Below are 16,593 nucleotides of genomic sequence, written 5' to 3'. Positions count from 1 at the left end.
AGCAGCCTGCATTGTGCTCCGGCAGGCTCAGGCAGAGCAGGGCTATGGGAAGATGGTTTCCGGAGGCGGAGCCCTGTATTGGAGACTATTTGTGTCTCCAGTACTGGGCTCCATCTCCGGACGCCATCTTGCCGTAGCCCTGCTCTGCCTGTGAGAGGAGCGCAGAAGATTGAAGGAGGATCGTCCAGAGGAGCTGCACACAACAGAGGCCGGCTGCGTGAGGGGACCTGTCTTATGTCAGGTGAGTAAATGCTTTTTTTTCCAGGTGAAATGTGCCCACATTGCGTTTAATTTGTACTGACATGTTTGCCCACATATTGCGTTTAATTTGTGCTGACGTGTTTGCCCACATATTGCGTTTAATTTGTGCTGACGTGTTTGCCCACATATTGCGTTTAATTTGTGCTGACGTGTTTGCCCACATATTGCGTTTAATTTGTGCTGACGTGTTTGCCCACATATTGCGTTTAATTTGTGCTGACGTGTTTGCCCACATATTGCGTTTAATTTGTGCTGACGTGTTTGCCCACATATTGCGTTTAATTTGTGCTGACGTGTTTGCCCGCAGTGCGTTTAATTTGTACTGACATGTTTGCCCACATATTGCGTTTAATTTGTGCTGATGTGTTTGCCCCATATTGCGTTTAATTTGTACTGACATGTTTGCTCCATATTGCGTTTAATTTGTACTGACATGTTTGCCCACATATTGCGTTTAATTTGTGCTGACGTGTTTGGTCCATATTGCGTTTAATTTGTGCTGACGTGTTTGCCCCATATTGCGTTTAATGTGTGCTGACGTGTTTGCCCCATATTGCGCTTAATGTGTGCTGACGTGTTTGCCCCATATTGCGTTTAAATTGTACTGACATGTTTGCCCCATATTGTGTTTATTTTGTGCTGACGTGTTTGCCCCATATTGCGTTTAATGTGTGCTGACGTGTTTGCCCCATATTGTGTTTATTTTGTGCTGAAATGTTGCCCCATTGCGTTTATTTTGTACTGACATGTTTGCCCCCATTGCGTTTATTTTGTGCTGATATGTTGCCCGCAATACATTTATTTTGTGCTGACATGTTGCCCATTGCATTTATTTTGTGGTGTCCGGGGTAACTGTTGCTGCATTTATTATTTAATGGTCATAGTTGGCTATGTTTGCTGTTTTGGGGTTACGGTATACTATTAAATAGCATCACACAGTTTCTGCACACCCATGATGTGAATCCTCGTTTGACCACATCATGGCGTAAACATTGCTTTCATATGCCTCGCTGTTACATCATTACGTTAGCTCCACCCATAGAATGTCATGGCCACGCCCATTTTTTTGCCGGGGCGCGCAGCCACCGCATTTTTCGGCGCTGCGCGCTACGCATCCCCCGCTCCCCTCCCCAAGCCTGTCCCAGGTTGAGCCTACAAAAATCTGGTCACTGTAACTGTAAGCATGTGCCTACAGGGGCCTTATGTGGGAGAGGCGGCACCTCCTCCTCACATCACTAACCTCTTACACCCTAATCTTAGTCTCATGTCACTAAGGATGATATAAAACAGTGATTAGAGTGTAAGTTTCTAAGGACAGTTAGTGACATAAGGCAGGGATTAGAGTTCAGAATATTTTTACTTGGGGGTGTGGCCTATGATCTGGGGTGGAGTTTAGAGCACCAGAATGTCTGTGCCTATGGGCCTCTGAGTTGTAAATCCAGCCCTAGTCCATGGCCAATAGACTGACCATCTGATAGATCCCTCATTGATCAAATCTGATCACAAACCTGCCCACACACTGCACACCAATTTACAATAGATGCCAGCATAAAAATCTATTGGAAAGCTACGTAGTGCCAACACTTCCACCTGCCAGACCCTCCTCCCACGTGCGTGTGTGTGTGTTGGATAGTGTACTGGTTAAAGGCTACCTGAGGTGGCATGATGAGATAGACGTGTACGTACAGTGCCTAGCCCACAAATAACTATGCTGTGTTTCTTTCAGGGCCCTTTTCCACTTGCAATCGCTAGCGTTCACGCTGAACGCTAGCGATTGCTGAATCGCAATTACCGGCGATTCCCCGACGTTCGCCGCCGCGATTTTGCTATGCATAGCAAAATCGCGGCAAATATCGCTTCGCCGCGCGTTCGCGTTCCTGACAAAAACGAATCGCGGTAGTGGAAATGACCTACCGCGATTCCTATGTTAAAAAGCAAACCGTAGCGATTGTAAAATCGCTAGCGGTTTGCGTTTTTGCGATTCAGCCAGCGCAAACGCGCTGGTGGAAAAGGGCCCTCAGGCAGAGAAAGAAAAAAGGCTTAAACATCAGGTATGTAAGTGGCAGTTCCTGTCTGAGTCAGGACTGAGTCAGACTACAATGTGACCCTCACTAATAAGAAATTGCAACTATAAAACACTTTCCTAGCAGAAAATGGCTTCTGAGAGCAGGAAAGAAATTAAAAAAAGGGTCATTAGTTCATAGATTTTAGCTTTGGCATACTTCAATGAAAGTGTAATTAAGAAAAAAACCAATAAAACAGTAAAAACTTAAAAAGCAGATTTAAACATAAAATGAAACTGTGGAATATCTTAAAAATTCATTTTGTAGGAGAAGGTGGCTATACAATTGTTTATTTCATTTGTTTATTTTCACCTTGGGTGCTGTTTAAAGAGGAGCTCCAGTGAAAATAATGTAATAAAAAAAGTGCTTCATTTTTACAATAATTATGTATAAATGATTTAGTCAGTGTTTGCCCATTGTAAAATCTTTATCTCCCTGATTTACATTCTGACATTTATTACATGGTTCCATTTTTACTATTGGCAGGTGATGTAGCTGCTGCTTGCTTTTTTGGCAGTTGGAAACAGCAGGAAAACAGCTATTTCCCACAATGCAACAAGGTTCACAGACAGGAAACTGCCAAGAGTACGTACTCAGAATTTCTTTGTGGGAGGGGTTTCACCACAATATCAGCCATATAGCGCCCCCTGATGGTCTGTTTGTGAAAAGGAATAGATTTCTCATGTATCAGCTACTGATTGGGATAAAGTTCAATTCTTGGTCGGAGTTTCTCTTTAAGCACTCTGCCTCTGACACAGATAACCTGAGCTTGAATCTTGGCTCTTCCTGTTCAGTAAGCAAGGACCTACTCAGTAAGGAGCCCTTGGGCAAGACTCCCTAACACTGCTTCTGCCTATAAAGCGCACCCTAGTGGATGCAGCTCAAGTGCATTGAGTCCCCCAAGAGAAAGCACAATATAAATATTATTTTTCTTATTTTTTGTAACGATCGGTGGGCGCAGAGAGTATCTGATTACCGGTGATCTGCAGTATCACCGGAAATACAGATATATACCAGATTATAAGTGATCTGCAGTCTCACCGATAATCCGATATACAAACTAACCTCTGTTCACCTGAGTAGAGTGTAGTGTTTGGTGTAACAGTAACACTTAGAGGACAAGGCCTCAATGCAGCAAGGAGTACTGCACAGATTCCTTCCGCAGACCTGAGCTCTCCAAGACGGGAGGAGTCAGACTGACAGTAGGAAGGTATATCTGAAAGTGACCCTCAGGAGGAAGGATCGCTAACAGAGCGAGGAACCGCCTCTAACGGTAAGGTCGGTTCTCGAGGTCGGACAAGCCAGGTCGTACACACACGGACAGATAAAGTACAAGATCAGGAGGCAAAGGCGGAGTCAAAGTACAGGCAGGGTTCAGCAACGAGGTATCAGATATATCGGGGTACAAAATCAGGAGGCAGAAACAGAGTCAAGGAACGAGCCGGGGTTCGGCAACAGAGTATCAGAAATATCGAGGTACAAGATCAGAGTTCAGGAGGATAGTCAAAGCAGGCAAAAGTCATAACATATAATCACAATCAAACTAGTACTTTAGCTATCAACAGAATCTAGCTAAGTGTAGGATTACAGCTCCAGCTGGTCCCGGCACACTTAAGGATCTGACTACAGGTCTGAGTGCTCCCACATATGTGATCGCACGCCAGACAAAGAGCAAGTGAACAACCAGCAGTATATATACTCTAGGACCTTTCCAGGACCTCCCTAATTGCTGGTCCAATGAGAGCACTGGAATTTGTCAGCTGACCCAGCTGGTCAGCCGACACCCTTCTAACTGCTATTTAAACTCTGCCTCTGTGCTCGCGCGCGTGTAAGTCTGAATCCTGGTGGACTATCAGTCCCAGCCACACCAGTACTGTCATGCAATGTATCTAGTGCGGGGGCCGCCTCTGATGCGGATTCCGCCGTTACCAATGCGGATTCCGCCGCACTGCCCATGCGGCATGCGGCGTTTTTTCCGCGTTGTGACGCCATGCTGGACGCGGAAACAGCCGCCTCACCTCGAGAGACGGCGGCTTTTCCGCGTTTCCTCACAGTACCCCCCTCCCGAGGAGTGGACTCCGGACAACTCCTACCAGGTTTCTCGGGATGTAAGGCGTGAAATTCCCTCCTTAATTCGTCCGCATGCATGCGACTCCCCGATACCCATTGTCTCTCCTCAATGCCGTACCCTTTCCAATGTACGAGATATTGTACCGAGTTTTGTACAACGCGTGAATCTAAAATCTTTTCTACCTCGTACTCAGGTTGGTCATCCACCAACACAGGAGGAGGAGGAGTGGGACCCACATGGACTGCTGGCTTAAGCAGGGATACGTGGAAGGACCTTACCCCACGCATGCTAGCGGGAAGATCAACAGCGTAAGTGACGTTGTTGATCCTTCTGGCTATCGGGAAAGGCCCGACAAACCTGGGACCCAACTTGTCTGAGGGCTGTTTCAGGGCCAAGTGACGTGTGGATACCCAAACCAAGTCTCCTGGTTGGAATCTCCACTCCAAAGACCGTTTCTTGTCAGCTTGACCCTTCTGACTCAGAAACGCCTTTTCCAAACTGTCTCTCACCGTCCGCCAAATGTCTTTAAAAGACCTTTGCCAAGCCTCCAGAGCTGGAAACGGAGTGGAGGCCACTGGTAACGGTGAAAATTTGGGCAATCTTCCAGACACAACCTGGAACGGAGAAAAGCCAGTGGAAGAACTTTTCAAATTGTTTTGTGCAAATTCTGCAAAGGGCAGAAATTTGACCCAGTCATTCTGCGCCTCTGCAACGTAGCATCTCAAAAACTGCTCTAACGACTGGTTGACCCTCTCCGTCTGACCGTTGGTCTGTGGGTGGTAGCCCGATGAAAACGACAGCTTCATGCCCATTTGATGACAGAATGCCCTCCAGAATTTAGATACGAATTGGACTCCCCGATCGGACACTATGTTTTCCGGAATGCCGTGTAACCGGAACACGTGTTTGATAAACAAGTCGGCCAATTCCTGGGCCGAGGGGAGTCCTTTCAAGGGCACAAAATGGGCCATCTTGCTGAAGCGGTCGACTACCACCCAAATGACCGACATGCCCTCTGATCTGGGAAGCTCACCCACAAAATCCATGGACAAGTGGGTCCATGGTTCATTCGGGGTGGGTAAAGGCTGCAACCTCCCTACAGGTGCCAGCCGGGAGGGTTTGCTTTTGGCACATACCGCACAATCCTTAACAAATTCTTTGCAGTCGGCTGCCAGAGACGGCCACCAAGCGCACCTGGCCACAAGATCCTGCGTTCTAGATGCCCCAGGATGTCCCGCATTCTTGTGTGAATGGAATATCTGTAGCACCCGGAGACGGAATGGCAGAGGCACAAATAAAACCCCCTCAGGCTTCCCCTCAGGGACATCCTGCTGAAAAGGACTCAAGGTCTCTGTCCAGTCTTCCCAAGTCTCTGTTACGGCCAGCACCAAATTTTGTGGGACAATGGTCTCTGGGGCAGAAGGCTGTGCTGTCTCCAACTCAAAGCATCTGGACAGGGCATCTGCCTTAATGTTCTTGCTACCCGGGGTATACGTAATTATGAACCTGAACCTCGAAAAAAACAAAGACCATCGAGCCTGACGGGGACTTAATCTCTTAGCCCCCTCGATGTATTCTAGATTCTTGTGATCCGTGTATACAGTAATTGTATGTTCTGCTCCTTCCAGCCAGTGACGCCACTCCTCAAAGGCAAGTTTAATGGCTAAGAGCTCTCTGTTGCCTATATCATAGTTTCTCTCTGCCGGAGAGAACCTACGAGAGAAATACGCACAAGGGTGTAGCCTTCCCTGCAAGCCTGACCGCTGAGACAGCACAGCCCCTACCCCAACCTCCGAGGCGTCTACCTCAACAATAAAAGGATAAGAGGTGTCTACATGTCTCAGGATGGGTGCGGAACAAAACAAATCTTTTAAAGTGGAGAAAGCACTTAATGCATCAGGAGACCAGTGGGTGGTATCTGCCCCTTTTTTCGTAAGACAGGTGAGGGGTGCGATAACCGTGGAATACCCCTTTATGAACCTTCTATAATAATTCGCAAAGCCTAAAAACCGCTGTAAAGACTTCAACCCAACCGGCTGAGGCCATTCCAAAACAGCAGAGACTTTGGCGGGGTCCATAGACAGGCCCGTGGTGGAAATTATGTACCCCAGAAAGGCGACAGATGTGACTTCAAAAATACACTTCTCAATCTTAGCATAAAGTGAGTTTTGTCTTAATTTGTTGAGTACAAATTTCACATGTATTCTGTGCTCAGAGAGGTTGTTGGAGAAAACAAGTATATCGTCTAGATAGACCAGCACAAATCTCCCCAACACCTCTCTGAAGACCTCGTTGATGAGTTCCTGGAAAACGGCCGGGGCATTACATAACCCAAAGGGCATCACCAGATACTCGTAATGCCCGTCTGGCGTGTTAAAGGCCGTTTTCCACTCATCGCCCTTTCTAATGCGCACCAGGTTGTACGCGCCCCGTAAATCCAGCTTTGAGAAGATCTTAGCATCGGTGACCTGCGTAAATAAATCATCTATCAGGGGTAACGGATAGCGATTCTTTACCGTGATCTTATTTAGTCCCCGGTAATCAATACAGGGCCGCAGGCCCCCGTCTTTCTTTTTAACGAAAAAGAAACCTGCTCCAGCAGGCGATCGGGACGGCCGGATGAAGCCTTTGGCTAAATTGTCACGGATATATTCCTTCATAGCCAATTTCTCTGGCCCAGATAAATTGTACAAATGACCCCGAGGGGGCATACAACCTGAACGTATATCAATGGGGCAATCGAAAGAGCGATGTGGGGGTAACTTGTCTGCAGTCTTGGGACAGAATACATCAGAATATTCCACATATTGCTCAGGTACCCCCTGAACATGAACCCTGGTTTGGCCCAATGTCACCTTCCCTAAACATCGCTGAAAGCAGTGTGCTGACCAAGAAATTAGTTGGCCGGTGGCCCAATCAATGTGTGGAGAATGAAGGTGCAACCATGGCATGCCGAGTATAATGGTGGAGGTTGTCATATGCAACACAAAGAACTGTAACTTTTCCCAGTGCAGTACCCCTATGGTGACCCCCACCTCTGGTGTCTGAGACAGTGGGTGATTCCCTTGCAGAGGAGAGTCATCCACTGCCGTAACCTGGATGGGTGGTTGTACTGGTGTGAGCGGAATACACAATCTCTTAGCAAACTCCGAATCCATAAAATTTGCCGCGGAGCCTGAATCGATAAAGGCTTCCGTGACCTCAGTCTTATCTTCCCATGTAACGGTACAGGGAAGAAGCAATCGTTTTTCTTCTAGGGGTAAAAGTCGGACGCCCAGAGTGTTACCCCCCACCACTCCTAAGCGGCAGCGTTTTCCCGGCTTATTGGGGCAGTTCTGTACTATATGCCCCCCTTCACCGCAGTACAAACACAGCTGTTCGGTCATTCTCCGTCTTCGCTCTACCTGGGTTAATTTTGACCGAGCAATCTGCATCGGCTCGGAAGGAGGCACGACAGGAGAAGGTGAAATAGTAGTAGGTGGAGTCACTGGGCCCGTGGTGTAAGATTCCCCTCTGAGACGGGAACTACCCCTGGTCTGTTTTTGGTAGCGCAGCCTGCGGTCGATTCGGATGGCCGCTGAGATGGCCTCATCGACTGTTCTGGGCTCGGGCTGGCTTAACATCAAATCAGAGACCTCATCGGACAGCCCTGACAAGAAATGATCTAATAGGGCATAGGTGTCCCACCTGGCCGTAACTGACCACCTCCTAAACTCGGCCGCGTAATCTTCGACCGGACCTTCGCCTTGACGCAAAAGCTTGAGCTTCCGCTCAGAAGTCGAGGCAAGGTCCGGATCGTCGTAAATTACCGCCATAGCTTTAAAAAATTCCTCTACAGAGGTAAGAGCTTTGTCTCCAGCGGGCAGGCTATACGCCCAAGACTGGGAGTCGCCGGACAACAAAGTTTTAATAAACGTGACCCTCTGGGTCTCAGTACCCGAAGATTGGGGTCTCAACTCAAAATAGGACAACACCCTACTCCTAAAATTCCGGAAGTCAGATCTGTGGCCGGAAAAGCTTTCAGGTACAGGCATACGTATGTCAGAGCTAGGAGAGGATCGCACATGATCCACTGATGTCTGGAGGGTTTGTACAGACCCTGATAGGGCATCAATAAGAGTTATGTGAGTGCCCAGTACTTGATTGATGTTGTCCACCGAAGCGGCAAGTACACCCAGACAATCAGTGTTTGCGTCCATTTTGTATTTTGGTCTGGCGTTCTGTAACGATCGGTGGGCGCAGAGAGTATCTGATTACCGGTGATCTGCAGTATCACCGGAAATACAGATATATACCAGATTATAAGTGATCTGCAGTCTCACCGATAATCCGATATACAAACTAACCTCTGTTCACCTGAGTAGAGTGTAGTGTTTGGTGTAACAGTAACACTTAGAGGACAAGGCCTCAATGCAGCAAGGAGTACTGCACAGATTCCTTCCGCAGACCTGAGCTCTCCAAGACGGGAGGAGTCAGACTGACAGTAGGAAGGTATATCTGAAAGTGACCCTCAGGAGGAAGGATCGCTAACAGAGCGAGGAACCGCCTCTAACGGTAAGGTCGGTTCTCGAGGTCGGACAAGCCAGGTCGTACACACACGGACAGATAAAGTACAAGATCAGGAGGCAAAGGCGGAGTCAAAGTACAGGCAGGGTTCAGCAACGAGGTATCAGATATATCGGGGTACAAAATCAGGAGGCAGAAACAGAGTCAAGGAACGAGCCGGGGTTCGGCAACAGAGTATCAGAAATATCGAGGTACAAGATCAGAGTTCAGGAGGATAGTCAAAGCAGGCAAAAGTCATAACATATAATCACAATCAAACTAGTACTTTAGCTATCAACAGAATCTAGCTAAGTGTAGGATTACAGCTCCAGCTGGTCCCGGCACACTTGCAGATCTGACTACGGATCTGGTTGCTCCCACATATGTGATCGCACGCCAGACAAAGAGCAAGTGAACAACCAGCAGTATATATACTCTAGGACCTTTCCAGGACCTCCCTAATTGCTGGTCCAATGAGAGCAGTGGAATTTGTCAGCTGACCCAGCTGGTCAGCCGACACCCTTCTAACTGCTATTTAAACTCTGCCTCTGTGCTCGCGCGCGTGTAAGTCTGAATCCTGGTGGACTATCAGTCCCAGCCACACCAGTACTGTCATGCAATGTATCTAGTGCGGGGGCCGCCTCTGATGCGGATTCCGCCGTTACCAATGCGGATTCCGCCGCACTGCCCATGCGGCATGCGGCGTTTTTTCCGCGTTGTGACGCCATGCTGGACGCGGAAACAGCCGCCTCACCTCGAGAGACGGCGGCTTTTCCGCGTTTCCTCACATTTTTCTTATTTTTCTTGTCGTGTGTGTGGCCAGTGGTGAGTGTGGAAGCAGGTCACCTATCTGCCATGCACCTTTAGTGTCTTTTCTCCATCACCGCTGGGGTGCCTGTACCATGTGGCCCTTTCTTATGTACGTGGCATCAGAACATGTGATGGGGTCATGGGACACAAGCGCTGCTGGCAGCAATAGAGAGACGATGCTAGAGGCGTACGGTGGATAGGTGAGCTGCTTCTACGTTCACTACAGGCCCTGGAAGGGGGGAACACATTACATGGGGGGAGACCAGACGGGGGGCCTTTGATCATAGCAACATCTAATGCCCTCATCGCCGCGCACCCAACCGAGTGTATTTGAGCGAGATGTTTCCAGCAGGACAGATTGATTAATTCAGCCAGAAATCGATCAGTTGGGCGGTCAGGTTGTGTCATTTATCTCTGCCAGATTTGAGCATCATGATTAAATCGATGCCGTAAATCAAGTAATGTATGGGCACCTGTACTGGGCATCTTCTTCAAAGCTGAAAAACGAAATGTTTTGTAACATCAGAGGGGATTGTTAGTGCTGCATGCTTTTGTTTTCAGGCACAGCATGAAGCAAGTGTGGAGACAGTGTTTGTATTTCACTAAGACCAGTTCTTTATTTGTGCTTTAAAATTGTAATGATCGGCCATTTTGTAAATCTGAGTGCGGCAGGTCCCTGGAAAAGAGACCTGTCTCCACTCTGCAAGCTGCAGAGTTGCTGTTCTGGGGAGGAATTTGCATCCACTTGTCATGCAAATTGCTTAGCTGCTTCCTCTGATAGCTTGCAGTATAAAAACCATTTCTTCCCAGAATTCCTTGCTGGTCATGATGGTTTGTTCCTGCGGACTTACCTGGAGTCTCAGCCTTTGCTAATCGTTTGTTAAGATTATCTTAGAGTAATTCCTTGGGAGTGAACTAGCATTCCTTCTAGCGCAGTCAGGTTGTATTATCTATTTGCCTTCTACTGTCTATCTGTTGCGATTGTCTTGTCACCAGCGGCGGTCAACAGGAAATCGTTCTGTCTGTTGGGATCGCATTCGCCCTAGCGGTAGTGGCGGTGGTTCCTTCTGTACTCTGTCAGGGAGTGTAGGCCAGAGCTGTGGTTGCTGCTGGCTACTCCTTCTCTCTGTCTTGTCTGGTACGAACGCTTGCTGTAGGCTCGGTGTGGTAACCGTTTAGCAAGCTTTCCCGTTCTCTATTTTCGTGTTTGTGTTACATTGGTTAGTTAGGGTGGCACACTTATCACTGGGCGCCTAACGTGCAGTGAGCGTGTCTTTAGCGCGTTCGCTGTTGCGAATGAGTGCGGAGTTCATATTTAGCTAGCGTTTGTTATTTTCTTTGACGTTCTGATCATTGTTGTTCGCTATGTCTTTCTTGCTACACTTGTGCTCTGTCTGATTCGGTCTTGTGTCACTATTGGCAATCGCCACTCTTGCGATTGTGTTCCCACTTCGTCTCTGCTGTTGTTTGTTCACCGTCGCTGGGTGGCGACTAGATTGGTGGACACACATACATTGGCAATCGCCACTCTTGCGATTGCGTTCCTACTTCATTTCCGCTGTTGTGTGTTCACCGTCGCTGGGGGGCGACTAGATTGGTGGACACACATACATTCTGTTTCTGTGCTCTCTTTAAGGGCTATCTTGCCCTGCATTGCTTCGACTCAATTCCCATATGGCATCTGTGGCAGGGCAGAGGCTGTGTTCCTCTGCACTCCACAGCTCCATCTGACGGTGGGAATTTCCCTCTACAGGTGCATAGCACCATAGCTGGGTTCTGTTAATTACACGCTTGTGGAGGATTTCCGCAGTGTCAGCGCACATCTTGTGCGCTGACCACGGAAATAATTCTGCAATCGTTACAAAAATATTTATTGAAAACAGGTAACAAAACATAGACAAACACCTTACCGCTAGATGGGCAACTAGCTCCAACTCCAAATGTGAGAATCCTCTCTACTGGGAGCAAATCTACTTCTTGTCCTAAATCAAAACCACTGAAAACCAAAGAAGTCTTTTCACAGCACAAAACTCTAATCCCTTAGTTTGTTCAGTCCACCACAGACATGTGGTTCCCTGAGTAGGACAGCTTAATCACCCTTATATTTTCACCAGAGCACCTGTCTCAGGGAGAACACCAAAATCCTGGACTGGACTTTCTTTGTCGCCTGAGAACTGGTCTCAGGGAGAACACCAAATTCTGGAATGGATTTGTCAAGATGGCACTGCAGAGGAGAGGAATCCAGGGCATTGGTGAACACCATCAATCACTTTCCCAGACACTCTCTCCCTACAACTGTCACAGAGTATAAACAACTTCTAGAACTCAAAAAGGCATCTAATTGAAGTCTGGAGCTGTTTTATTATTCCTCTGGATATAGCTTGACCTTGAAAAATGAGTCAAATGACGTAATTATTAGTTACTTTGTGTAGCTATTGCAAGAGTTCTAGCCCATTAAAAGCCGCCAAGACATAAATTATAAATGAAGATAGATTAATAATGATGTAAGCTCACTTTTTCACAGATATTCTGGCTCCTGCAGCCTCTTCCGATAGTAGAAGATCAATCTCGGTGAGACAGTCCTGTCAACAACGGGTGACATCATTAGACTCTAACATAGCTGTGAAGCTCCGTGGCCATATTGTGGAGAAGCTAAATGATCAACTTCTCTACAGATATCCCTGATCTCATTCCCTGACGTCTCACTGATCTCTACCTCCAGGCACCTCCTTTACAACCCACCCCACTTCTCTTACCACCTCCTTCCATTTCATATCTCCTCTTCTAAAAGCATTCTTCTCTTACATCTTCCCAAAAGTGCTGCTCCAGAAACTTCTCAAGCTTCCTGTTCTGCAGTTCACTCAGCTCCTATTACTGATTTCATGGGAGGCTTCCTCTATAGCCTCCTATATCTCCTCCATACCTTTCCTCCAGACACTCCCTCTTATCTCTTCCTCCTTCAGCCCCATCTACACCATACATTTTTTTTGCCCGATTCGATTAGATTGATTGATTTGATTCAATCCAACATGTCTGATCGGGATTTGATTCGAGTCGATTCAATTTGCCATTATCGAATCGAATCAAATCCCGAATGGACATGTCAGATTGAATCGAATCGGACAAAAAATTGTATGGTGTAGATGGGGCTTAACACTTCTGTTATCTCTTCCTCCAGACACTTCCCCTATCTCTTCCTCCTAACACTTCCCTTATCGCTTCCTCCAGACACTTCCCATATCTCTTCCTCCTAACACTTCCCTTATCTCTTCCTCCAGACACTTCCCATATCTCTTCCTCCTAACACTTCCTTTATCTCTTCCTCCAGACACTTCCCATATCTCTTCCTCCTAACACTTCCCTTATCGCTTCCTCCAGACACTTCCCATATCTCTTCTTCCTAACACTTCCCTTATCTCTTCCTCCAGACACTTCCCATATCTCTTCCTCCTAACACTTTATCTCTTCCTCCAGACACTTCCCATATCTCTTCCTTCTAACACTTCCCTTATCTCTTCCTCCAGACACTTCCCATATCTCTTCCTCCTAACACTTCCCTTATCGCTTCCTCCAGACACTTCCCATATCTCTTCCTCCTAACACTTCCCTTATCGCTTCTTCCAGACATTTCCCACATCTCTTCCTCCTAACACTTCCCTTATCTATTCCTCCAGACACTTCCCATATCTCTTCCTCCTAACACTTCCTTTATCTCTTCCTCCAGACACTTCCCATATCTCTTCCTCCTAACACTTCCCTTATCTCGTCCTCCAGACACTTCCCATATCTCTTCCTCCTAACAATTCCCTTATCGCTTCCTCCAGACACTTCCCATATCTCTTCCTCCTAACACTTCCCTTATCTCTTCCTCCAGACACTTCCCATATCTCTTCCTCCAGACACTTCCCATATCTCTTCCTCCTAACACTTCCCATATCTCTTCCTCCTAACACTTCCCTTATCTCTTCCTCCAGACACTTCTCATATCTCTTCCTCCTAACACTTCCCTTATCTCTTCCTCCAGACACTTCCCATATCTCTTCCTCCTAACACTTCCCTTATGTCTTCCTTCAGGCACCTCCCTCACAATTCACCCTACGCACTTCTCTAATCATCTCCTCCCATCGTATATCTCCTCTTCTAAAAGCATGCTTCTTTTACACTATGGAGTGCTGCTCCATAAACTTCTCAAACTTCCTTATCTCTTCCTCCAGACTCTTCCCTTATCTCTAACTACAGACACACCCCTCTCCTCCACAGTCCACACACTTCCTTATCTCTTCCTCCAGACACTTCCCTTATCTCTAACTACAGAAACTTCCCTTCCTTTACACACTTCCCTTACTTCTCTGCCTCCAGGCACCTCCCTTACAACTCACCCCACACACCTCTGTCAGCACCTCCTCCCATCTCATATCTCATCTTTAAAAGCATGCTTATGTTACATCTTCTCTAAAATGCTGCTTCAGAAACCCCGAAACTGCCTGTTCTGCTGTTCACTCAACTCTTGTTGTTTCATCTGAGCAGGGGCGTTGCTAGGATCCTGCGAGATCTGGGGCACTTTTGGGCACCCCAGATGAAAAAATGGGTGGGGCCATGCACAAGAATGTGGGTGTGGTTATGGGTGAAACCAACTGTACATGAACTTACAGCAGTCTACATATTCCAGCCCAGCAAAATGTTGGACTAAGCCCCCTCTCCATTAATACAAAAAGTAAATCCTATACAATAAAACGCGTCTCTCCCTGTGTCAGTGCTTTGCGCTACTGTGCATGTCAAGCACTGACAGCCATTGGGACAGGACTCCAAGCCCGCCGGCCGAGCAGGCGGACATGTGCGGCAGGTGCGCGAGGCGGGCGGTTGGTGCGCACTGACTGGCAGCAGTGGCGGCGTGAAGAGACCTAGAGACTGTTTTTAAACGGGCTTAGGTCAACTAGTAAATAAATAAATAAATGCAGCACATCACATAAATAGGCAGTGCCACTTAAACATAACTAGGCAGAGTTACCTGGCTTCTGTGCTGGCTGGTCTGGCTTTCTGCTGGGTGGGTGAGCTGGCCTGTCGCCAGGTTATGTGGCAGTCCCCCCCATAGCATTCCCTGACCCAGCAGGCCTGCCATTGAGGCATCACAGCTCCCATTCAGCCTCAGTTACATCCGGGGCACCCCAGAATTGAATCGTGGCGCGTGCCACTGATCTTTGGGTCTAGCAACGACCCTGCATCCGAGGCTTCCTCTATATCTCCTAATGCTGGGGATACACGGTACGTTTCTGTACCGTGTATCGAGCCGCTGATGCTGGGAGCTGATCATTTCCGACAGGTCCGATGACCCGCCAGATCGATTCCCTGCTCGATCCCCGCGGGCTGACAATAGCGGGGAGTCGAGCGGAAGATAAGGAAACACCCGCGGGGCCAAGCGGGAATCGATCCGGACGGCGGCGGGGACAAGCGGGGACGCGGCGGGAGTCGATCCGGTGGCTAATCGAGCCGCCAGGTCGACCTGTGTATTCCCAGCATAACACTTCCATACCTTTGCTCCATGCACGTCCCTTATCTACTCCTCCAGACACTAGTTACCTTTATCTCTTCTTCCAGACACTCCCCTTATCTCTTCTTCCAGACAATCCCCTTATCTCTTCTTCCATACACTTCCCATATCTCTTTCTCTTAAGGTGCGTACACACACACTACTATAGAGAACGATGGGTCCGTCAGACCCTCCCACTGGGCGGGCGTTCTCCCGACAGTAGTGCGTGTGTACAGTCTGTCAGACAGACTGATAAGGCTGTTTCTGAACGATCCACTCAGCGGATCGTTCAGAAACAGCCTTATCAGTCTGCATACAGACTGTACACACGCACCACTGACGGGAGAACGCCCGCCCAGCAAGAGGGCCTGACGGACCCATGATCGTTCTCTACAGCAGTGCGTGTGTACGCACCTTTACACATACCTAATCTCTTCCTCCACACACTTCCCTTATCTCTTACTCCAGATACTTCTCTTATCTCTACCTCCAGGCACCTCCCTTACAACCCACTCCACGCACTTCTCCTACCACCTCCTCCCATCTCATATCGCATCTTTTAAAAGCATGCTTCTCTTACATCTTCCCAAAAGTGCTGCTCCAGAAACTTCTCAAACTTCCTGTTCTGCTGTTTACTCAACTCCTATTATTTTCAACCAAATCTTCCTCTATAGCCATCTCCCCCAAACCCTTTCCTCCAGACACTTCCCTTATTGCTGAGTGAACAGCAGAACAGGAAGTTTGAGTTTCTGGAGCAGCATTTTAGTAAAGGAGATATGAGATGGGAGGAGGTGGTCAGAGAAGTGCATGGGGAGGGTTGTAAGGGAGGTGCCTGGAGGTAGAGATAAGGGAGGTGGCTGAGTAAGAGATATGGGAAGTATCTGGAGGAAGAGCTAAGTGAAGTGTCTGGAGGAAGAGATACGGAAAGTGTTAGGAGGAAGAGATATGGGAAGTGTGTGGAGTTCGCTCTACCTCCAGACACTTCCCATATCTCTAACTCCACACACTTTCCATATCTCTTCCTCAGCCACTTCCCTTATCTCTACCTCCAGGCACCTCCCTTACAACCCTCCCCATGCACTTCCTTGACCATCTTCTCCCATCTCATATCTCCTCTTCTAAAAGCAAGCTTCTCTCACATTTTTCCTAAAGTGCTGCTCCAGAAACTTCTCAAACTTCCTGTTCTGCTGTTCACTCAACAACTATCACTGGTTTCATTCAAGGCTTCCTCTATTTCAATCTCCTCCATACCTTTCCTCCAGACTATTCCCATATCGCTTCCTCCAGGCACTTCCTTTAGCTCTTCCACCAGACAC

The 16,593-nt window shown here is 47.8% G+C and overlaps 1 protein-coding gene across 1 annotated transcript in view; it reads right to left on the bottom strand.

Moving 5' to 3' along the window:
* Positions 1 to 16,593, bottom strand: part of LOC137542473 (bactericidal permeability-increasing protein-like) — a 67,853-nt gene that overhangs the window by 32,214 nt on the left and 19,046 nt on the right. Inside the window, exon 6 of the mRNA XM_068264411.1 lies at positions 12,265 to 12,332. Coding sequence (XP_068120512.1) covers positions 12,265 to 12,332 — 68 coding nt within the window. The remainder of the gene's footprint in view (positions 1 to 12,264; positions 12,333 to 16,593) is intronic.

The sequence above is a fragment of the Hyperolius riggenbachi genome, chromosome 12 (genome assembly GCF_040937935.1).
Source record: "Hyperolius riggenbachi isolate aHypRig1 chromosome 12, aHypRig1.pri, whole genome shotgun sequence".
NCBI classification, from domain to species: domain Eukaryota; kingdom Metazoa; phylum Chordata; class Amphibia; order Anura; family Hyperoliidae; genus Hyperolius; species Hyperolius riggenbachi.
The sequence above is the reverse complement of the archived record's forward strand: the minus strand, read 5'-3'. Positions and strand labels throughout refer to the sequence as shown.